Here is a 24,919-nt window from a genome sequence, read left to right on the forward strand (position 1 = left end):
TTTAGATCACGGGATGAGTGTCCATCCTTAAGGCCATGTTATTTTTTAACAGCCTTTACTCCAATCAGCAGCAAGTTAGCTTTGCTTTGTTTTCACATTAAATTTTTTTCACATTCCTGTTCTGAAACTTAATTAATACTATGTAACAAAACTGCTGCTGTTTCAGCCTCAAGTTTAGTCCTCATTCTGTTTGAAAGGTCTAAAAAAGACTTTTTTACCTGCAGGTATAAACAATTTTCTACAGTTTCCAAGTTCTTTCTCTTATCCCTGAGTTGAGTTCTTCACACTGCTAAGTCTCCAGTTGCTAGTCCCCGACCAATTGGCAAGTAGTTGCTGAAGGTTGCTGACAATTGCTAGGCAGCAACAGCTGAATCAAAAACCTGTGACTTTGTTTTTATTTTTATGATCAATATCACACTAATGTTACTGTGTGATGAATGCAAATCTAAGTGTCTTAGACCAAAATAGAATATGGCGTATATCTCAGCATAAGTTAGTCACACATGCCTCTTACCATCTGTATGTCTTTAACCCAGTGGGGTAAGTGCAGTAGGACTCCTTCTTGTGAATTTTAAGAGATCTCACAGTGTTAGTCATGTGCCATTAGGTCATGTACTGAGGCAGGAAAAGGAAAGGAGTCCAAAGGGAAAGACTGCAGTCATTCAGAGTTAATCAGACAAAAAGTGAGACGGCTACATTCATCGACAGATAGCACCAAAAAGCCCCTTGTTGTGTGCCTGGTGACGTGGTATCTGTGTTGCAAACTAGGTTTTATCATCAGCAGAGGATACTGTGATGACAAATTGAAAGATTTCAATTCAAACATTAACGGGAACGAATTTAAGAATTACTGTAAGTTGCTCTTATCACTAGCTTCGTAATTTCAACCGTAAGTTCAACCCAGAGCCGTCATATGTTAAGTCCAGAATTGCTTCATAGGTTAATTAGTTTTTGCTTTTGTGGGAGACAGAAAATTGTTTTAATTTTTAACGGTAAAATGTCATCGAGCCTGTCTCTTAGATATAAATGTGTGATTCTCCCCGTGAGCGCTGATCCTTTGATCTTAAGCTTTTCTTGTTCTCTAGTTTGTTTTAAGGAGGACACAGTTTACGATGTTTACAAATTATAACCGATAATTTAAGCTGGAACAGTTTGTCACTATAAAAATTTCAAATTTAATAGAAAATCAATTTAAGAGGCCTTCCAGTGCAGATAGAGGACCAAGTTTTTAATTCCATATCAGATAAGGATTGTCTCCAGAATACAGACAAGCTTCTCGTTGTGGCAGGTTGGCCGACGTCCACACTGCTGGTGTGCAGTTCAGTATTGTCCATGTTTGATGACATGTCAAACATTGAGTCACTGTTCATTGGAAATTGTGAAAATAAAAAAAAATATTCGTTATCATTTTACCATTGTATTAAATGACAGACCTTTGTTAAACATTTCCCTCTTTCGAATCTTGTATTTGTTTTCCAGAATCCAGAGGAAAAGGGGGAGACGGAGGAAGGCGCTGATGCCAGTAAATCAGAGATCAGCCTGGTCTATGAAATTGCCCTCAAGAGGAACTTGTCTGTTAATTTTGAGGTGAGAACAATATGAGAAATACCCACAAGGATATGTTCGTGCAATGTTATTATTATTGGTACCAAGGGGAATTGCAAGTTATGATCTTCCTTGACGTAATTACAGAAGGAATGCAGAATGAAGATGAACTGTGCAGTGAGATGATGTGTAAATAGTCGTGGTGTCCGGGGTTTGTGTAATGTCAAAATGTGGGAAGTGTTTCTAAAATAGTTTTCATCAGTAGCCGTGTGAAAAGATAACATGCTGGAATTTGAAGGAGTCACGGTGGGAATCCTTCATTAATAATGCATTTTTTATTATTATAAGGACGGACGTTTCCTTTACTTATGCGTCAGTGAGCTCTGTTATTTTAGTGAGACACATTACATATGAGAGTGTGTTTCAGTGCGGTTATGGAATTGATTAAGCATGTGGGAATGGATTCAGTGGTGTGGTGTTGTGACTGGTGACTCAGCTTAGCTGGTGCTAATCGAGTACAAACCCCTAAAAGACACTTTACTTTATTAAATCACATTTCAATCTAGACACCCATCCCTGCCCAGAAGGCAAAACGGTTACACAGCACAAGACTGCAGAGCTTTGTTCCATTATTTGAGTGCTGCTCTCTCTGAGTAGGCTTTATTTGTACAAACTTACTGTTAAATTTAACTATGATGACAAAATCACACCATTCAAAAATCTGCCTCTTAACTCGTTTGTTTTATGTTTAACTAACTTAAATTCGGTTCCTGAGTCAAGCTCATTGTACTGACTTTACACTGTATCTGATCGTTAATAGACTCATTTAATAAGGCTTTAAAACCAGGCTTATTTATGAATGAATTTTACTTACTAGCATCATCTGCTAAACCAAGCCTCAATATGTTATCAGAATTCTGCCTTTTGCCATTAAAACAGGGATTTTATGCATTTCTCAAAACCTGAGCAAAGGCACTTGGTAATTCTGTGCATTTGGCTCCCTTTTTGGTTTTACAGTTAAGGATGTGTAATCATTGTATTCAGGGATTTTCGTTTTTGTGAAGTACATTGTCTGTCATGTCTAATGCCACCTCAGGATGGGCTTTCTTGGCATACAGTAGTTTCTGTTTCTTAATCACGGCTGCTTCTGGGAAAAGCTTTTTGCATCAGCTGGTAAAACCTGACATCCAAAACTTAAAACATTGTGTTTCCCTGACATGGTCCACTGGATATGACCAGGATTAAGTTCCTTACTAGCTTTGCCTGACAAGATTCCTTTGGATTCTACAGGGAATCCTACCACATCTTTTCTGACCATTAGAGTCACAACACAACTTTTTTTTTTTAATCCACGAAATCTAGTGTGTCCTTGTATGACCCGCTGGTTCAGTGCTCCTTGGCTTTCACCATATCTCAGCTGACTCGTCCAATATTCTCTCCCTCATCACTCCCCACTTCTTCTTCTGCACTCAACAAGGTGCCAAAAACAAGAGAGGCTCCGTTTACAATGTGTGCCCCCTCCCTTCCTCCACAGAGTTCCTCCCTTCCACCTCTCTTACATCAGTCCCAAAAATTACAGAGGGCAGTTCCTCACAGACACTAGGGGGATGTGAAGATGGGCTGAGAGGAAATGAACTGTAAGGAGAGGAAGGGAAGTAAAATCTTCTCACTGTGTTTACTTTGCTTGTTAATAAGAGTTTACACAACAGTGGAAAAATTATCTGCAAAGCTATCCAATCCTCCCTTTTTCCTTCCACCTTTCAACTTCTTTGTTAACAAAATGTATTTACTCACTAGGGTATGGAATGGTTACCCTGTGAGTCCTACCTTGCGTTGAACCAGAGGAATTACACTTACCTTCCTGGAACTGCTTTTAATAATTTCATCCAGCTAAATCTGGATTGACATGATTCATTATCTGTTATGTCTTTGTCACTGGCAGCAGTCATTTCGCTTTCATTTTCAGTCCCTCCAAACTGGAGGCTGAGAGCAGCAGTTTTTAAAAGAAGAACATAGCCACATTCCTCCGAGCGGTCTCTCCTCTGCTCACTGTCAGTCTGGAGACAGACTGTTCATTACTGCTGTCTGATGAGCAGTAAATCAGTAAATATTCTCCATGTGCTTTCTCTCACAACACTTATTCTCTTTCACCATCTCCCTACATTTCTGTCAACAGTTCATTTTCTTTGACTATTTCACAAGTTACGAGTTGTGTGCGCTTTTTGACAGCAGCGTTTAGCTCGGTTTGTTTGGTCTACCCTCTACTGTAAAAGGATATAATTATTTAAATCAGAGGGATCAGGTTCATTTTTTTTTCTGCGCTACATCAAGCAAGTGTTGAAGGGTCAGATGGCAACAAACAATAATCAACAAATTATTTATTTTTGAATAAATAAATAATAAATAATTGGCAAAGCATGTGATTACATATAACAAGGCATTTGAATCAAGCGGTAACCTCTAGGGATTAAAAATTAATGCAGAAATACAAAACTTTTCAGTCCCTCCAGTGGCCTCCTGATAGCTACGCCCCACACCTCCCATCACAGACTCCCATTTGTCTTTGGTAATTCAATGTTTAATGTCTTTGTTTTATTTTCAGCCATGAAAATAAAACAAAGACAAATGGCCACACACATTTAAAAAAGAAGAAGAAAGAAATACTTCAAAAAAGGGAAATCAAAGAAATAAGTAAATGAAGGGAAAAAAGAAACATTCGTCCATCCATTTTCTTAACTGCTTATCCAGTTGCTGGAGCTGCCATTTGGCGATGAATGGAAAGAGGACTGAAAAGATAATCCGGATACAGTTAATCGAGTTGAATCACTTTACAATAGAGTTACCTTCTATTTGTGTCACTTACATGTGGGTATTAAATGATCCTGAAGCACTTGAACCCCATTTTCCTTATAAAAAGACAATCATATTCTCACTAGTTTACATTTTTCAGTAACACACTGATGAAGTGTCACTAAGTAAAAGGATAAACTACTAATGAAATTGTGAATGTAACCCAATTATTTAAGAATTACACAATAAGATATCACACTCAGTACTTTGTTTGAGAAACAAAAATAGAGAGCACTTTTTGATGGATCTCCCCTCATTAAGAAGTAATTTGTTAAACTGGCGCTTAATTAAACGATTGTTCCACTGACAAGTTGACTTGAACCGGCAATTTTCTTCAGAGTAGTCACTGGTGGCGAGACTGTTAGCGTTTGATCTGTTAAGATTGACGGCAGTCTTTCTGGACGTGGAACTCCATAAACCAACATACTAGATAATAATTAAAGATAAAACTAAAGAAAAATTACAAGCACAGAGATTGAAATCTATCCTCTCCCTCTCCTTGCATAACATGCATTTCTCTTTCCCTCATAGCTTTCATTTCTCTTGAGCAGATTCACTTTAATCCCCACTCTTAGATGCAGTATGTTCTCGCTCTGCCGGTATGCTGTGGTTGGAGATCAAGTGTGAATTACTGAATTACTTGTTTTTATGGATTTCATTTTGCACACTCAGTCCATTAAATTCCAACTAAGTTGACAAAGTTTAGCTTTATGTCTCTCCTCTTTACTGAATCTTCTTTGATGCACACCCTCATCTAACACACATAGATGCGTCCCACATAAAACAGTAATGGTCATCTCTCATGTGAATGCCTTTCACAGAAACCATGTTTTCACATCAGCTCATCCCTGCCCTTACTGGGGCATGAAATTACCCGTGAGTCACTGTTAGCGAGTGTCTGCTTTCCCATCCCTCTGCAGCGATGAGGGTCGTTGCCACCCTGAGAGCCAGTTGGCTCATTTAATCCCCCCGTCAGGCAATATCAAACAGATGTCAGCATCAAAGAGGAACCAATCTATAAATCACGGCTTGTGTGTTGGATCGGAGGCTCCTTTTCCAAGGAGGACACAAGAGAAGAGGGTCCGAGCCAAGAACCACCCATCTTACAAGAATCAGCTTCCCTCAGGGCTTGTCCATCCACCACTCATCACAAAAGAGCCTTTCTTCCCTTTACCAGTCCCTACTATTGTCCTACCCTGCTCCCATAGCCTCCTCTTCTAGAGTACCTGAGTTCTCGCATGCTCAAATCCTCAGACTGCTCAGGGTATTAATGTCTCCACGCGAAGCTGGAGACATGATTGAATAAGAACAAATAAAGAGACAAGAATAGATGGGATTTTTTAAAAAAAATCAACATTGAATTACCAAAGGTTTCCTGTATACAATCTGATCCTTGTCATTAGGTGGCAGACGGGTGTGTTTGTCTATTTGTTTGCATGTATGTGTGTCTGACTGTGCGTGTAAATGAATGGAAGTGCTGAAATCCCATCGGTGTGGCGCAGATCCCGTGTCGTCTGCCAGGAGACTGACTGCAGCTTGTCTGCCGCCATCGTGTGCCAAGAGTGGGTGACATTGAATGCGTAGATATATACGCATTGTCTCATACTTTTTGTTGACTTGCCATATGTCCATGTAGGCCACATTTGATCTCGTTCTTCCCATTGGTGACTTTATGTTTTCAATTTAAACAGCACAGATGAATTATAAGCAAGTGGAACACTTCTGGAGGGCTTATGCTCCAGTATTTGTGTGAGTCTGTCACTCTGAAAAGCCTGTTATGGTAAAAAAAAAACAAAAACACAAAAACACCTTCCTGAATGACAAAGAGGATGAATGTAGTTACAGAACATTGACTTTTCTCTGTTAATTAATGTAACTGCTGTACACATTCAAAACAAGAAATAGTAGATTTCTCACCAAGAGTTAGATGTAAAGATCAATGCCCCTGTAAGATGTGTAAATGCTAAATGGACTAGTTCTCTCTACTTTTTCTACTGCTCTACCTCCTGAGCTACAGTCATCCCTAAAGACGAGTGAAACATTTAACTTGGCTCTGTCCAATAGTGACAAATTCTGCCTGCCAAAAACAGTTCATTAAATAATTGATGTCATACCTAATTTAATCAGTATGAAAACCAAAATATTGTCTCTTTCTTTTAAGTTTTCTGTTTATGGAGATTATGTGCCAGAACATTTCTTGACTGAGTCTCTGCTTATTCACTAAATGTTAAAGACTTGATGTTCTGTGTGATTAACAAGGAGACACAGAAGGTTTGAGTGACAATAGAACTGAGAAGAGCTGAAGAGGTTTCCTGTCTTGCACATCTGATTATTTGTTACAACAGCATCAAAGACTTGTCTTTTACATATAGGTCCTTAGGTATTTGTAAAAATATAGAACCTTTGTCATTTTATTCATGTATTCCATCATAGTTGATATTAAATAAAATAATACGTGATTGAAATGCTGACTTTCAGCTTTAATTTAAGGGCTAAGCAAAAGTTCTTCATTACTATTTATGAAATATGGCCATTTTTGTGCATTTTCCTCTATTTTCAGATGCTAAAGGTGAATTGACAGTCGCTTTTGAGCCCTGTTCCTTTGTTTAATCATGTCATACTAACCAGATAAAAAGTCATTATTGAACTTGCATTTGGTAACTGTTAAAGATAAACCTTCAATAATAAAACTCTACGAGTGACAAGTCCCCAATCTGGTACTTCTGAAAAACAAGGAAAGCACTGACCATCATGGCAACACCCAAAGATCTGAAAGACTGCAAAAGACAACTTAAGGAGATGATTGCAGAATATTTTCAGTGTTTATAAAAACCCCTTGATCGCATCTAGCCAAGTTAAGAACACTGTCGAGGAAGCAGGCTTGTCGTTGTCAAAGTGGATGAGTAAATAAATGGATAATGGCCCAAGAGTTTCTCAGGGCAAAGATATTCTTGAATTGGCCGAGTCAGCCACCGGATGTCAACCCAAGATTTATATTTAATTTGTATTTAATACTTTAATACCTGATTTATATTTAATACTTTTTAGTTATTAAATGCAAAACTGAAGACAAAGAGACCCACAAACAAGACACAAGTGAAGATGGCTACAATAAAGGCCTAGCAGAGCGTTGCAAAAGATGAAACAGCATTAGGTGATGTCAAAGGGCTCCAGACTTCAGACATTAAGTCATCGATTTTACGGTAATTTAGGGCTTTTAATGGTGTCTTTGAACTTCTCTCTTTCTAAGGTAAAGTGACTGTAGAGCATGCAGTACATCTTTTATTACTTTAAAAATATGAATTGGGTGCACAAGTTTATTTATTTATTTCGGATTTTCTGTAATCCACACAGGGTCAGAAGTAGACATACATAGTCAGATATGTACCCCCCCACCCCCCCAGTAAGTTTTGGTTAAATGTCACTTAGCAAGTTGGACCTTGACTAGATACTTTTAGTAACCATCAACAAGCTTCTGGCATAATTCTGTCTGGACATTTGATGACTCTTCTTGGCAGAATTGGCAGAGTTTATTTAAATTGGTTTAGTTTCCTGGCACATGCCCTGCTTTGAAGCATAGTCCACAAACTCTCAAAACGGTTGAGGTCGAGGCTGGAATGCCGTTAGAGAAGCTCAATTTTAGCCATCTTTATCCATTTCAAAACCAGTTTTGATGTGGGTTTGGGATCATTGCAGGAACAGCTATCTAGTTAATTTGAATTGAGGTGAAGTTGAAGAATTTGAGGTTGTCCTATTTCTTGATTATTCCATCCACTTTTTTGCAATATACCAATACAAGTGGCAACAAAACAGCCCTGGAGCATGATGGTTCCACTACCATTCTTGCCAGCTGGTACATTGTTCTTAAATTTTGAAAGCCTCACCTTTACTCCTCCAAACATCCTCTTGTCATTGTGGTCAAATTTATTGCCATCATAGCTCAGTCTTTGTCTCGTCTGACTATAAAACCTTTCATCCAGACCTTTGCAAAGTGGTGACACATCTGAATAACTTGTATTTATGTATTTGTTTTTTAATTTATGATGATCTTGGAATCTGCAGTTGTTTAGAAAATGGCTCCCAACTTGTATAAATCTCCAGTTCTCAGAACTACTGAGTTGCCTGGACTTTCCCATTGTTGTATTGGTCAATCTAATGAGTGCTGTACAACAACTCCTTTTTATGTGGAAAGAAGAAAAGCTACCAGTTGTAGTCATTTATGATCACAAACAGTAAGTTAGTAGAGCTTAGCCCTCAAGTGAAAGGCACTGCAGAACCTTCAGCACCACTTATTAAAAGATTGAATAAGTGGATTTGTATTTTTACTCAGTTGTATATCGCGTTTGTATTCTATTTTTATCCTGTTGTATATACTATTTTATTTTATTTTATTCTACTCTATTCTGTACAGTTTTGCACAGTATCTTATTCTTATTGTATTCCTGTGTTCTCTAATTTTTGCTATATAACTTTGCACTGTCCACTTTCTGCTGTGACAAAACAAATTTCCCACGTGTGGGACTAATAAAGGTTATCTTATCTTATTTAAGTGAGTGTATGCATATGTTTATGTGGATTAGAGAAATAACTTAAAACTTTAGCAACCAATTCTTCTTTTTTAATGTCATTAAAGATGTGTGCTGTACAATCATTCCATCCTAGAAAAAGAACAGTTTAGATAAGGCCAGAATTACTGTGACATTCACATCCAGGATCAGTATATGTGAAGTTCTGTATAAAAATGAATCGATGTAATTCCTTTATGCAGTACTTTTGTTAAGTCCCCTGAAGTAAGGCTGAAAGTCAGTCACATGTCGATTGTTTGATTCAAAATCTATTGCAAAAATGTTATTATCTAGATATTTATGGCCCTAAATACACATTTCACTGTTAATCCATTTCTATTTCCTCAAAGTGACATAATCTTAGCTGAGTGTGGCCGGTGATGTGCGACGTCATCGTCAGCACTATGCCTTAAAAAACAAAATCTGACTCGGATGCTTCCAGTCCCACTGAATGTTGTAACATACAAGGAGCTGCCATGTTACATTTCCCTTTTCTGGTGATGAGCAAGACCAGAGTTAGATCCCTTGGGTGGGAGTAAGTTTGCCTGATGTCTTGGACAGCTAGTGCTTCAAGGCTTCACTACAGCGCACATGCTAACCTGCTGTATACTTGAATTCCTTGTGCAGGACTGCCCACAGGCTGACAGGTTAACAGTGATGGGAAACATGGGGGCCAGTGTATCCTCTGTTAAGAAAATGTTGGAGTCAGTTGAGTAGGAAGAGAAAAGAAGTGATCATGTATGTGATAAAAGATGTTAATTGCATTAAAATTATGCGTGTCTGCTCTGAGTTTTCTGTTTTACTTGTGGCCATAGTTGTATGTGTGGTATCTGTCTAAACATTCACTACCTGACTTCTATTTGTTTAGTTTTCATGCACAGGACTTGCCTTGTCACTTCAGTTTAATTGAACTAAAATGTTTGTTTTTTTGGGTGTCGTGTAGATTGAAGAGGGGGTATGGACACATTATCCTTTGTTTCCCCAAAGGTCTGGTATTAATCTGTGTTGATGTGTGAAGTATTTGAGGAATGCTCTAGGTTCCGCTTATCAGTTTAATCAGTTTTATCGGTCACTGAGTTCAAATCAACTGTTGCTAGATTGCATCTGATTACTACAATTTGTGCTGTCTGCACCGCAAATTAAGCTCAAATGAAGAAAATCAGGAGAGAGCGTGGGAGGGGGCTGAAAAAATCCAAAGCAGCACACAGCTGCTGCAGCAAAAAAACCAAAAAAAGCAGGGAAAGCAAGGGAGAAAGCCATCGAGCTAGGAACCGATCCACGTTCACCGAACATGTAGAGCTGGACTCAGTAAGTGTGTGAAACTTAATTCTTCCTCCAGCATGTTTTCCTATATAAGAACCCCACCTGCTACACACACATCCACACACTCGCACACTGTGGTTGGACTTGAAGTAGATGTGATTGCAGAAGCATGACCTAACGCCAGCCGGTGTTTGTTTTAGGTCTCCCAGGTGACCAGAGGCTAGAGGAAGGAAACTGAGCCTTCATCACTAGAGACTGTCATCTAGGAACATGTTACTTTTCATATGTGTGTTTGTGCGTCAGTGTTGTTCAGTTTGGAGTGTTTTGTATATGGATAACACACCCACATGTGGGTGGGTAGCAGTGTGTGACCATTGAGAGCAGATGTTTTGGACCACCTGGTGTAGTTGCTCACAGAGAGCTTTGCACACACTCCGTTATACATATTACGCACAGGAGAAAAAACCCACACATATATAAATTCAGATTTCATATTATCATTTTTATTTAATTTCTCTTTTATGAAAAAAAACCCTCCCATCTGTGTTTCTCCAAAACCCTTTGCAGGTGTTGAAGGAGAGTGGGCCCCCACACATGAAAAGCTTCCTGACCCGTGTCACCGTGGGGGAGTTCTCTGCCGAGGGTGAGGGCAACAGTAAGAAGCTGTCCAAGAAACGTGCCGCTCTGTCCATCCTGCAGGACCTGAAGAAGCTTCCCTCCATACCCACTGTGGAAAAACCCAAGACACACTACAAGAAACGAACTAAGACCATCCTCAAAGTACTTTAATAAAGTGAACCAACACACACACACCTGATTTTAGGGAAGCACGGCAGAATAAATAATTATGGTTATTACAAGAGATCATCACTGGCTTTTTTTCCTTGTAGACAGGACCAGATTATGGACAGGGCATGAACCCGATCAGCCGTCTAGCCCAGATCCAGCAGGCCAAAAAGGAGAAGGAGCCCGAGTACCTGCTGCTCTCAGAGAGAGGGATGCCCCGACGTCGGGAGTTCATCATGCAGGTACATTCCTGGTCACAGAATATGCTACTACAAGAAAAGACATTCCCAGACTAGGATTTTGAAGGTTTTTTGCAAACTATATGATGTCCTGCAAATACCAGACCACTTTCTCATATTAAAGTAGGAATTAACTGCAGACCATACACAAAGAACACATTGTACTCATCAAACCCACCTTGTCTCAGTCCACTTTCCACTCTGCGCTTCTGAATGTTAGATCTTTAGCAAATTAGGCTTTTATTTTTAATGATGTCACTGTTACTAATAAACTGGATTTTATCCTTCTAACAAAAACCTGGCTTGATAAGAGTGATTGAACAGCTGATTGAAATATCGACGACTAATTGTAGTTTTGAATACTGCATGCGTGCGAGCAGGAGGTGGTGTGATCGTTGTATAGAATCATTTTTAGCTGCAAATTTTTGCCATTTGACAGTTAACTGAGTTTTGAATATAATCAGTTTATTGGCGTTTTTTTGGATGATATTACTGACCCACATATACAAATGTTTTAGACTTTGCTATCTCTGATTATTATTGCATATTTTCAGAAGTATTTCATTCACCTGCCAAAACAAAAAGGAAAGTAAAAAGTACACATTACCAGTACTGTTGTCATGTGATGAAATGATGGACAATTATCGATTGAGCACCTTGGAGAAATAGTGAAAACGTAAAGATGGCTGAAAGAACCTGCTGTAGATCTGAGAGAAATCATAGAAAAATCAACTATAAATTGACTTTAAAATCTTTAAGAACTAAAAGAAATACACAAAATGGAAATATTTGTTGTTGCTCCAAAAAGAGACAGAGACAGAAAATATATTCATGCTTATAATCTCTTTCTCTCAAACACAGTGAGCAAGTCAGGAACTGTGGCATAATTTTGGGCAGTGATCTCAATTTGACAATTATTTTATTAAAGTCACCAGGACTGCTCTTATCTCAAACTAAGACATTGCCCCCTGCGTTCATATCAAACAGGATAGAGTAGTCTAACGCTTTATTTACGGGATTATCTAAATCATCAGTAGGACGTCTTCAGCTTGTCCACATTGTAGCAGCCTTACATGTATGCAAGTAACGTCATTGGTTGCCAGTTCAATACAAGATTACCTTTAAAGTCCTTCTGTTAGTTCATAAAGCTCTCAGTGGTTTGGCCCTTCAGTGCATCTCTGACTTGCTCAGTGTCTATAACCCAGTTACAGCTCTCTGGTCATCAGGTACCGATCTTTCAACTATTCTCAGTTAGATCTGAGTGTGCTGAGGGTGCTTTCAGTTACTTCTTTGGAAGAAGCTGCCCGCTGACCCGACGTCAATTCCATTTGTGTCCGCATTCAAAAACAAATTAAAACCTTTTTATTCTCACAGACGTACACTTAATAACTGTGTGTGCCTCAAGGTATCATAGTCCTACATAGCTAGGTCTTTATTGTTGTGTTATTTTACCGTTTTTTAATCACATTGAGTTTACTTGTAATGAAATGTGCTGTGTAAATAAATAAATTGCCGTTGCCAACGTGGCCTGCTAAGTAGTCCTAAGGAAGTAAAAGGGTTATAGACAAGGAGCTTAGCTCATATCTGCTGAATCTCAGGCTACTACATACACGGAGGATGGCTATATGTGGATAATGAACGTGGGTGCGAGGTTTCTTAGGTTTCCACAGGGATTATGATCCCTAACTGTGTTAGCATGACAAGCTCCTCTTTGTTCAAACAAGGTCGTTTTTGAACAGCCTGCTAATGTGCAGAAAAAAAATCTATTCCTCTCCTGCACCACTGACCAGCTTTGTTCTTAAGTGTGGAACCTACTTCCAGTTTTGCCTTTGCAGTATTTATTATTTACTATGTCAAAGAATGGGAAAAAATGTTGTTGGTTAATGTTTAGTCACCAGAAGACATGTAAATGATTTAATGCATTTGGTGCAAACATGGTTATTTTGTCAGGAACACGTGGTAGAATAACTGAACATTAAAGTCTGTTTTCATTTACTGCATTTCAACGTTGGATTAAAATGATTTGGGCCTCCTCATGTTTCCTTTCACCGTTTTCTCTTCTCTTTGTCTCTCATGCTCGGCATTCCTTTGTGAAACATTCTGTTTAGCATTTATTATGTTTATAGATTCTGTTAAAGCTTAGAATAGATGAACATCCATCTTTACAGCCCTGTTTCCATCACTGGAGCAGCCAACTTTTTTTTATGCTATTACATTTCAAGTTGTTGGTGGCACGAAGTCTGTTTTCTGTACCACAGGATGATACTGGAATTAAGGAGCTAGTATTCATAAAATGTCATGTTCCTCTGTCAGCTGCAACCTTTAGTTACGGGTGGTTTGGTGTTTATTATTAGTCCAGTAAACAGAGTAGGATCTTTGTATGAGGAAATCTCATCAGATACCACAGTTATCTCTTTCAGAGTTGTTTAGCCTATTTGAGGTCATGCATGAAAAATCACAGGAGAAAAAAAATAATTTGTGTCTGCAAGTTGAAATTAAGTTTCAACTTGGCTTCAGTTAAAACTTGGAATTTGCCCTCTTTAATTTACCTGCCCTGCTTTTACAAGTTAAAGCTAAACTACTGTTTCTGCCAAATGTGTTTCTTTAATTACCCACGTGTTAAAATTAATTTGCAATTAAGATTAAAGGACAATCTTGAGAAATGCTTTGTTGATTTTAAAAGAACTTGTCAGGTAAATACCGATGACATTTATGTAAATCAGATCATTACATGATTTTGAAAATGTTTTATTAAGCTCTAACAAATCAGTCAAGCTCATTGTGTAAAGTAGGGAATCCATACAGCGCTATAGTTCAATAACTATTCAATTATGAACTCAATAAATATTCACAACACAGTGATTCTGCAGTATACAGTCTTTAGCAGTATGCTGCAATAGTTTTATAACAGAAGAAGAGAAAATTGAATCTTTGTGTATTATTGCTCCTCACTTTTAATTAATCGATTCAATGAATTAGCTCTTTGATTTGCTTTCCCCTGCTAACCGTGTTGTCTGGTACTTTCCCTCTGAGTTTCTTCCTAACTTCATCTCTTGAGAAATTGTACCAGCCAGTTTACAGTTGGTTTAGTGTTTTAATAAGAATATTGATATTTGGCTTCAGTGTGTATTGAAAGTATTTGACATGAGGAAGTGATTAGTTATGTTGCTGCTTTGATATTCTGTCCCACCTTTCATGTGAAAAAAAAAAAACGTCTTTAGATGTTGGACTTAGTGTGCTGCTTGTAATTCACTTATGTTTCAGCAGAGATGACAAAAAGCTGTGTTTTTAAATTTTCTGTGACAGCCACACCTTCACATAATTTATATCTCCAAAACATTTCTAAATTTTTTCAGCATTTTTTCAACAATATTAATGAATCACTGATTAGCGTGTGAAACATTCATATGTATCGTAAACAGCAAAGCAAAAAAAAATATGCTCAGAATACAGGTAAAGAAAATGAAATACCAAATGAAAAGGCGATTGCTGAGTGTCATATACAGTTCTTGGTACTGTTCCGTGGATACCGGGGAATCTAGATTTCTTTTTTCCATTGAACTAAGTTTCTCATCTTGGAGTGACCAATCTGGTTGCTCCTTGTGCTTGACCTTTTTTTTCTTTTTTTTTTAGTCTTTTAGTGCTTTATTTAATTTTTTATGTATCAATTCGGATTTCCAAACTGTTTTTTTTTTCTTTTTAAAAAAAAATTGAGCCACAATGAGTTTCTTGGGTAGAGATATTTTAGCCCTTTTAACCTCATATTTTAACCTCAATTATTTCAGCCTGAGCTAGTGTCTTCAGTTGGACTTTCACCCACGTGCAGGATTCTCTCATACATCTCTTTCTCTATGTCACCTAGCATCAAACATCTTTATTTATATAAAGAAATGAGCTAATGGCAGTAAATTTGATAGTAATTTTGTGTACGTGATTGTTTTTTGCACAGGGTAAGAATGTTTTCATGAAAATACTCATGAATGAGCCTCATTGATCCAGAGAGCTTGTGGTTTGTTCTTTGCAAACCTAAGCCATGTGGTCATGTTCTTTTTAGAGAGAAGAGGCTTTCTCCTCGCAGCCCTTCCAAACAAACCACACTTGTTCAGTCTTTTTCTAATCGTGCTGTCATGAACTTTAAAATTCAACATGCTAACTGAGGCCTTTTTTTGTTTGATTGTTTATTCGTTTGTTTGTTTTTTTTGCAAATTCTTTGACCATATTTTGGGGTGAATTTTCTGGGACATATACTCCTGGAAAGATTGTGGCATTGTACTAACCCACACCGCTTCACACCGTAAAATTGCTAAACGTGTGCATTTAGAGGTGTTATTTATGCTCGCCATTTTAACAGCAGTCTGTCTTTTTCTCTTCCTATTCATCTTTCCCTGGCTGCCTCTCCCAGTCAAACTCTCCCACTTAGTCTCTCGTTCCATAATCCTTTTCTTTCATGTGAAGAACAGAGCTTCTCTTAGCATCAGGCGGTAATTCAGCCTCAAACCTATTCTCCATGCCTCTTTGATGCACACATTAGTCCCCGTGAGTGTGTGTGTTCTTTTGTGTAGTCCACTCCATCTTCTAAAATTTCCACATTGTTTCCTTTGGTAGGCAGCAGGGCTCAAATGAGTCTCTGTTTTCGTATCGTTTGTCTGAAGCCATCACTTCAGAAAGGGCTCCACCTTTTTGTCAAACGCTTTCTAAGGAGCTGATCATCGTTTAAATTTTGATAAAAGAGTGATTGTGTTTGTTTAGTGATTGGGGAATTTATTGAGGCCTTCCTTCCTTCTCCTTCTGTTGGGACCTTCTTGATGTATTCAGATGCGTACTTAGCGAGCATGTCAGACCACTTTGACTGAGTGCGCTGAGGCCTGGCAGTTCACAGGCTTTGGCTCCCAGAATGTTATTTGTACAGTGTAATTGTCTGTTTGGATAACATAACGACGTCTGATATTCTCTTGGAAATTTCTGCTTACATTCTGTATAGACAGATTTAATGTTTTGGGATTACTGAAAAACAAACACTTCACTCAGATTCTTTTTGTGCAATGTGCACTGCATGGCTGCCTCAGCTCAGAAAAAGAGAGAAAAGAAATTTTTTTTTTTTAAACTAAGGAACAGTTAGTCATTATCACAACAGGATGCATCAGCAAAACCAGAATGTTCAATTGTGAATCAGCAAATATTGCTACTGTCTTTATCTCACTTGTGTGTACTGGTTTCTTTATATGCGTGTTTTCCTCCATTCCCATACAGGTGAAGGTGAATAATGAGGTTGCCACGGGAACAGGGCCCAACAAGAAGGTTGCCAAGCGGAATGCAGCTGAGGCTATGCTGCTACAGCTGGGATACAAGGCCTCCACAGTCCCTCAGAACCCGGCTGAGGTAAAAACGCCTTCGCCAGCTTGTATATTTCATATCTGTTTTATATACAAGCCTCCCACTTTGCTGCACAACTGTTTATTTATCTTACTTCCTGACTGGTAGTAGTTGTATATTGTTGAATGTTATTTGAAGTTTTAAAAGATTCTACATAATGGGGGGGAAATAAATCACACAATTAATTATACAGAAGGTTTTGTTCACAGCCGTTTTAGAAATGTAAACTTTCCCAGCACTGGTTTCTTATACTACATCTATAAATTATCTCATTTGTTTCATAATGATATGAATATATCAATATGATCCACAGATTACATTTGGTTCCGATTTCTTGTAGCTACTAAAGTGAAAACATGTTAAAACTGTTGAAGAGGTGAACACTTTATTAGTTATACCTTGATAGCACTAAGCTGGCCCCCCTTTTGCCTTTAGAACTGCAATAATTCTTCGTGGCACAGATTAATCAAAGTGCTGGAAACATTCCTCAGAGATTTTGAACCACATTGACATGACGTCATCACTCAGTTGCTGCAAATGTTGTCAGTTGCACATCCATAATGTGAATCACATCCCAAAGGTGCTCTGTTGGATTGATTGTGAGGCCATTTGAGTACACTGAAGTCATTGTGATGTTCAAGAAATACATTTGTGATTTTTTTGAGCCTTGTGACATGGTGTAATATCCTGCTGGAAGTAGCGTCAGAAGATGGATATTGTGTGGTCATAAAGAGGTGGACATGGTCACAACAGCTCACCTTCCTAGTCAAGTAGGGTGTGGCATTAAAAAGATGCTCAGCTGGTACCAAAGGACCTATGAAAGTATGGAAATGCTCAAAAATATCACCCACACCATTATACCACCAGCAGCAGTGTGAACCATTGAAACAACCCAGGGTTGATCGGTGTTTTCATGTTGTTTACATGAAATTATGATCCTGCCACTTTTCCAATCTTCTGTTCTGCAATTTTGGTGAGCCCTTGTGAATTGTAGCACCTGTTTCCTGTTCTTATCTGACAAGAGTGACACCCAGTGTGGTCTTCTGCTGCTGTAGCCCATCTGCACCAAGGTTCGATGCGCATTTAAAGATGCTGTTCTGCATACCTTTGTTGTATCAAGTAGTTATTTGAGTTACTGTTGCCCTCCTAGAGAACTGGTACTCATTTTCTCTTTTTTGGACCATTCTCGGGTTTACAGAGAATGGTCAGAAGTTTCTGGAATACTTAGATACTTAGACCACCCTGTGTGGCACCAACAACCATGCAATGTTCAAAGTCACATAAATGTCCTTTTGGGTACCTAATATAATGGCTAATGAGTGCAACATAAATGTATAGTATGTAGGTTGCTTTAGGTTACTTAATTACAGACACTCATGAGTTATTCCAATGGGTTTTTATTGCATCTGTCACTTTTCCTTTTGCCTATCAAGGTCTGGGCTGCAGGGGGCAGCAGTCTAAGCAGAGACACCCAAATAATAACACTTTGCAATTGTTATTAGCATCAGAGCTAGAAGAATGGTGATAACGGATGGTACCTATAAAGCTGTATGCTGAAGAACTAATTAGGAAACTTCATGCACTGCCCTGACTTTATCTCATCGCTACAACCCCGCACAGTAATTCTGATACTCAATTCCCAGATTTATCTCAAATCCCAGTGCTGCTGACCTATTATACAACCCGTTCAGTTTCTCTGAACCATGTGTGTTTTGCAAGCAACCATTGATCACCAACATCTTTATTCACCTTGTTGGTTTTTAAGCTCAAGGGAGCAGAATCAGATAGAGTTACATAACCAGTCTCTCTGTAGAATGTTAATTGTTCCCCAGACAGCTCATTAGTTTGATACATGATGCTGCATATACTGTATGTATACTATTCAGAAAACCAAATCTTAGAACTATAGGAGAGTTAAACATGACATGCTCCGAAGAAAGCGCATCTCAGTTTGCAGCCAGTAATTTCCTTCCTTTTAGTTTGATTTCCTCAGCTCTGACATTAATTACTTTGATCTTCTGTGTAGTTACTGCTACTGAGACTTCAGCAGAGGAGTTTTTGAAAGTTTTAAACGCTCTGCACACTGAATGCCCCACTTACACGAGTCTCCAGGGGAATGTCAAACGTTACAGACATGTAATCAAATCACATCATTGGATGTTTCATTCTTTAGTCCTATAAACCACTGTGTTTTGTTTTCTAAGGTTTCAGATATGTGAGTCTGCTGTTATGGAAATAAGCAGTGAGTCTCCCTGTTTAAGCTAATTTCTGGCAAGAGGTGAGACCTGTCTGGTTACACTCAAGAAACAATATTTAGACAGAACAAAGTTATAGGCCAATACGTGACTCTGCAATAGCTCGACAACTCCGACAACGTCTCTGTACGAATTAGTTAAACGCCTTACTTTTCTTTTGATCTCAGACAACCCAGAGCTCTGTAGCTTTTGTAAGATAGGTTGTCTTTCTTTCGAGCGCTTTCTCTCACTCCGTCCTTCCATTCCTCCTTTCTCTCTGTGAGCTGTGAGCTCTCTTGCACTGAAATTCCACTGTAGCGTGGGTGAATTTGTTTACAGCAATGTCATCTCCTCAGCTGTCACACATTTGAGAAATGATTTGTTTGTGTTTCACATGTGTTTGTGGCTGTGTGTGTTTGTGCAAGCAGACGCACACACCACAGCAGAAGTAACACATTGAATAGGAGCCTCTTTTTTTTTGTTACTAAACATTGACAACCCCCCTAATTAAGTAGCTGGCCTAGAGACACTAGGCTCCTTAAGCATCCCCTCCTGTGAGCACTCGTCTCTTTGTTGACCAAACAGTAGGAAGGAACTTGTCTGACATGCGTGAAGAAGCTGTCTGTTCAAGAATCTACATCTCTCTTACCTCCCCCTTCTCTCCTTCTCTCCACATCACTACAGATGGACAACAAAGGCTGGAATGGACAAAAGGCGTCTTTTACTGAAGCGACAAGCAACAGTGAGTATCGGCACGTCTCCCCGTGTTTCTTTCCATTTCCTTCTCCTCCTCCTCTCTGGCTCTCCATCATTCCCTCCATCCTGCAGGTGGTTTTAGCCACCGAGATGGCCCGGCGTTTAATCTCTGTGACTGGTCAATGGGCCTCTGACTGTCAGCTTAATTGGCCGTGCGTCCTCGTGGGGAGCCTGCGAATTCAGGCTCATTCACACAGGCTTACAGGGCCGGCACACAGAGGCCCTCCGGGGAGTCCCTCCGCTGCCTTCCTGTGCAGAAAACATAGCCTTTCACTCAGGATTAACACACAAGTGCACAGGAGTATAGGGTATGTGCACATACACATACCCTTAATCCTCAACACATAGAGACACTGCAACTGTCATACATGTTTACAAGGTTTATCACATCAGTGGTTAAAGTAGTTAGCAGATTTCTCAAACTGATGAGACCAAAAACAAAATAGTAAATAAAATGTACACAACGCTAATTACACAAGGCTAGTTTGCTATAAAAGATTTTTAGACTATTTACTTGAGAAATGTTTTGCAGTTGAGTAGTGATCTCGTAAAGGTATTTCCATGTGTGCTCATCTGATCGGACATTAAACATTAAATAGAGCGGGTAACTGCCTGGTTTCCATTGGATTGGGTAGATGTGACCTGCCTTGAGTATGCTCTACCTAGCCAACACCACATGATAAAAATTGAGTAATTTTCAGGTAGACTATCACCTGTTGTTCGTTAAATGTATGAAAGGAAACTGTTATACTCTAACCTGATTCCCCTGACATTGTCTGGCTTACATTATCCAGAAGGCCACAAATGCATCAGATAGCTGACTACCTGTGACTCTCGTGCTACAGGTTCTGGCTCAGCTTCCTTAGTAAAGTTTGTGTTGTAACTAGTTGCTGAAACAGAATAAGTAATTAATAAATCATTACAACTAGTATTACAGAATGTCAAACTAGTGCTAAAAAGGACCAAAGTAGTGGAAAAAACAGAAGTGGTGATATCCATGCTCTGGAATAAACGCTCAAAAAGGCATTCGGTGGTTAAAATGTGCATTGAGCACACAAGATTAGTAGTAGGTCTTTGCTAGATATTAAGCTATTTTTTATTTCAATTTGGATCTCTGTGCAGGTTTTTAGCAGCATGGTTGTGAAAATCACAATACCAGTCAATTAACTGGTCCAGTGTGTAGGTCCAGCATGAACTACAATGAATGAACACACTTCCTCTAAATTTCTCACTAGTGGGATAATCAAGTACAAAAAGGAATACATGGCTTTGACTTTGGTTTATAGTGAAAGACCAAAGCTAATGGCATCGCTCACTATAATTAGCAAATGTTAGCATGCTAACAGTCTAAACTATGATGGTAAATATAGTTAACCTCCTAAACATCACCATGTTAGCCTTGCTATTGCTGTTATATCTGGACAATGCCCAAGCCTGTTAATGTACAAACAGATACAAAGGAGAAACAGATCATTATCTCACCTTATGGACATCTTCAAAAGGTCAGCTAATGCAAAATACATTTCCTGTCTGGATATATGTAAGATCTTACATAGGAATGTGATGGCCTTAAAGGGCATTTTATTTATAGAAGAGGCTTTGTCTCAAAGGACTCTTCACTGAGAACCTTAAGGGTGTAATTTTAAAACAGCTGGCCTCCATCAGTGTCTCTTGTTAAGTTGGTTGTCTTGTCTGTAATCAAAATAAAAAATAATGCCGAAAATCTCACATTAAAGTCAAGAAGCTATTTCAAGAATTCACATTCTATTTTTAGTTGTTTTGTTGTCTCCGGAGCCTGGCAGTGGTGTTATTTTTCTAGTCGTGCCACATGTGGCATAAGTTTTTTTTTTGTTTTTTTTTTAATATTACGTGTGAAAGAAGTTTCCAAAGAATTAATTGTCATGGTGTTGCTTAAGCATGTAAGTATCTGAGCTTGATTATATTTTTGTGATGTTCTAGATTGAGTTTTAAAAAAAAAAGCAGATGTAAGCAGTTTTAAACTAGGAAAGTAAATGCCAGCAGCTTGAGAAAGAGCAGTTTGTGACTCAAATGAACAATCTGTGAGATGTCGAGCAGCAGAGGGGAAAACAGATAGCTTTAATAGATTCAAATGTGCTGTCGTCACTTTGGTCTAATGGAGGGTTTTGGCAGAGCTCCGGCTCCCTGACATGGGGCATCCAGCTTCACTCTGGAGAGGAGAATGGATGTCATGCTTAGCACACTTATGTTGAGAGAGTAATCGCCCAGATTTGTTGCATTGCTCACTGCTGGTTTAGACTTGATAGGCAGGACCCAGATGAGAACTGAGCCTGTGCCACAATTTTTATAGCACTCAAATCTGTGATTTAGTCGAGTTTCTGAAAGATATATTATCTAAATTATATTTGTAGATAAATGATTGTTCTCTTGGAAAAACTATTTTGGTGGTTGTGGTTTCTATGGAAGCCCGAGCTTCAGTCATTGCCCAATACCTCCAGAGTAGAGCCTCTTGGGAAACAAAATCTTCCTTTTTTCGATGACTGTTCCTATTGTTGGCTTGGAGTGTGCCTTTGGTCCATTGCCATTTCCACTTAGTTTATCTCACACTCAGCATGAGGCTTAACTATCTGCTAATTAGCTCTTTAAAGTTGCCCAAACTGCACAACACTCACACGACGCTAATGTCTGAATAATATTTATTGCATAAACACCATTTACAACTCATTCAAACAGATACAGCTGGTCTCAGTTTTCTGTGTGCGTATGTCTGTCAGTGCTGAATGGAAGATGTTTCTTGTTTGTCTTTTGTTTTGACGTATAGTGTGAATAAGTAGAAGTCTGGCTGGGGGTAAAAAAAAAAAGGGGGGGGGGTGAAAATCCTTTCTTTTCCTCGCAGCTGTTCAAACTTTGCGAGTGTTTGAACAGGGCCCGTGTTTATAGGTGAATAAAATTAAAACTTTTAAACGTATAATCCTCAATATTTTAGCCATCTTTGTTGATGTAGCAACATCTGTTTTCGACTCTTTATAATGGCAGTGTTACTTATTGTGCGGATCTTTTCTGAATGAGACTTTTTTTTTTCAGAAGCACTTTAATCTTATGAGTGAGAGTCCAAGAATAACTCACCGTCCAATACTATCACAGTGTGTCACCCACAGTGATGATATGTCACAACACATTTTTCCGTAGTGATTACACACCCCCCACCCCCCCATAAATTCTCTACATTCACTACTACACTGTGTAGTCAGGATGGGTTTTATTTATATTTTTTATGTTAAATTTTAATATACTTCAGTTAATTTGCTTTCTTCCACTGTTCAAATAATGCCACGAGAGAAAGCAATATGTTTGATTCCACCCCGTATTTTATATCATGCAGATTTTTAGTGTAAAATGTGTAAAAATGTTAGAAAGCCCAGCCCTGAGTCTGAACCAAAGGAAGGTTACCATAGAAAAAACTTCTTCAAATCTGTCTTCCTCAATGAATTTAGAATTGGCTCAGTCACACTAGAGTAAAACAAGGGCGGCAGTCTCTGTGCTGCTAAGAAAAATCACATTCAATATCAAGTGCAGGTAGCTGCAGCAGTCAGCTGCAATCAGAGGTTAAATGCCTGTAATGACTTCAATTCTAAGGTGGTTGCACCGGTCGTGTGGTGAAAGGCAACCTGTCTCTAAACAATCATGGCCTAACTGCACGTACTCTCAGATTTGTGAGCTGCCATGTAATTTGTAAACGCAGACAGACTGCCATTTTGCTATCAGTCTGAGTCACCACTGAGTGCAGCACATCTGCAAGAGTGCCTGTGTCATTTTACAAATTGCGTTTCTGCAGCAACTACATCACTATTTGTGGAGGAAGGCAACAGATTTATTACAGTTTCTCACAGCTAATATGCATATTTTTACTAACAGTGACAGATTGTGTGTAATTGCCAGCTTCACCCCATTCAGCTGCAAACTGATAGCACACTGAGTCCGTCTTATTGCTGTTTTTCACCATCATGACGCACCAAAGTCACCTTGAAGACAGCAACTGAATCTAAGTGGTCTCAGACCTGGTCTCCGTCTTTGAAGCAAATGTTATAAAAACAAAAAACACAAAAGCCTAAGTTCACGTGGTTGCAATCATTTGGTTGTGCCATGCTCTTCCCTTGTCTCACTGTACCGTATGTGGATATACCTATTTTCTCAAATTAACTCCAAACAGCGTAGGGAGAATGAAGTCATCTCCAAAGTCCCTTATTACCTCAAGTGTTGCATGCTTGAGGTAATAATCAGTTTCAGAGACATTCTCACTATTGGAAATGTTTAGGCAAGGGAGCTGCTTTGATAAATTGTGCAGGAGGACAGACACAGAACCCCAACTTATACACTGTAAAGTCACCAAAGAATTATGAATTTACAACTTAGACTTTATACTATGGAGCAAGAAGGTCTCTAGTACCTAGGCCCCTGGCTAGTATCCACTCTGACTGTATCCCATATTTGCACTTGCTTTTTTCAGATGCCTAGAAAAGTAAACGATTTGTTTACTCCCAACCCTATTGGCTAGTTTAGTACACTTTCAAAAGAAAAAGAAAAAAACCCTAACCCAAAATGATCTTAGCCATGAACAAAGCCTGCAACAAAGGTCCGGACCATCAAAGTCCGGACTTGAATCCTATCCAAAGTTTTCGTGTGACGTCAGAGCTACTGGGACACGCCCAACTGACAGTATTGCAGTTCTTTACCCTCCAGCTATACTTTCAACATTTTCAAGTTTAACTCAGCCAAAATGCCAGATAGTTGCTGTGCTATTGGATGCACTAATCAATGCACTAATGAACGTTTATTTATAGCTGCCAGAATGGTGTAGAAAATGGCACCAACATGTGAGCAAACCTCACCTAAACCTGCCAAATGAGGACAAATTGCATCAATCCCTGCTTCTTAACAGCAACTCAGGCTGTCAGTGGCGTCTCATTTAAACTGTAGGGATGATTTACCTGACATGAGAAAAATACTCGCTCAACTTTACTGTTATGACACGATAGTAATGTGTTGATTAATACTACCAGAACTTTTCTGGTCCTACACTGTGAATGTCCAAGTCAACAAAACTAAAGATTTACTTATAGTAGTTTGTTTGAGTTAGCTAGGTAACACTTACAATTACATCCAGATCGAAAATTCATGTAGCTTTCCTTACTTTAAAAGCTTTCATCCAGGCAGCAGTGTAGGGTGAATTTTCTTTTTACATACACATACAGATACAGGTAGAAATGACCAAATGGGTACTCTGGGAAAGACGATGCCACTTTTAGGGATTCAATAAACCTGCCAGGTT

The 24,919-nt window shown here is 38.8% G+C and overlaps 1 protein-coding gene across 2 annotated transcripts in view; it reads left to right on the plus strand.

Moving 5' to 3' along the window:
* Positions 1-24,919, plus strand: part of stau2 (staufen double-stranded RNA binding protein 2) — a 105,034-nt gene that overhangs the window by 27,557 nt on the left and 52,558 nt on the right. For both annotated transcript variants that reach the window (XM_084939197.1, XM_084939196.1), the window contains exons 7-11: positions 1,480-1,587; positions 10,791-11,003; positions 11,114-11,251; positions 16,499-16,627; positions 19,540-19,597. In XM_084939197.1, coding sequence (XP_084795323.1) covers positions 1,480-1,587; positions 10,791-11,003; positions 11,114-11,251; positions 16,499-16,627; positions 19,540-19,597 — 646 coding nt within the window. The remainder of the gene's footprint in view (positions 1-1,479; positions 1,588-10,790; positions 11,004-11,113; positions 11,252-16,498; positions 16,628-19,539; positions 19,598-24,919) is intronic.

Source organism: Perissodus microlepis, chromosome 9, assembly GCF_051167445.1.
Source record: "Perissodus microlepis isolate ML-2025 ecotype Zambia chromosome 9, ASM5116744v1, whole genome shotgun sequence".
NCBI lineage: Eukaryota > Metazoa > Chordata > Actinopteri > Cichliformes > Cichlidae > Perissodus > Perissodus microlepis.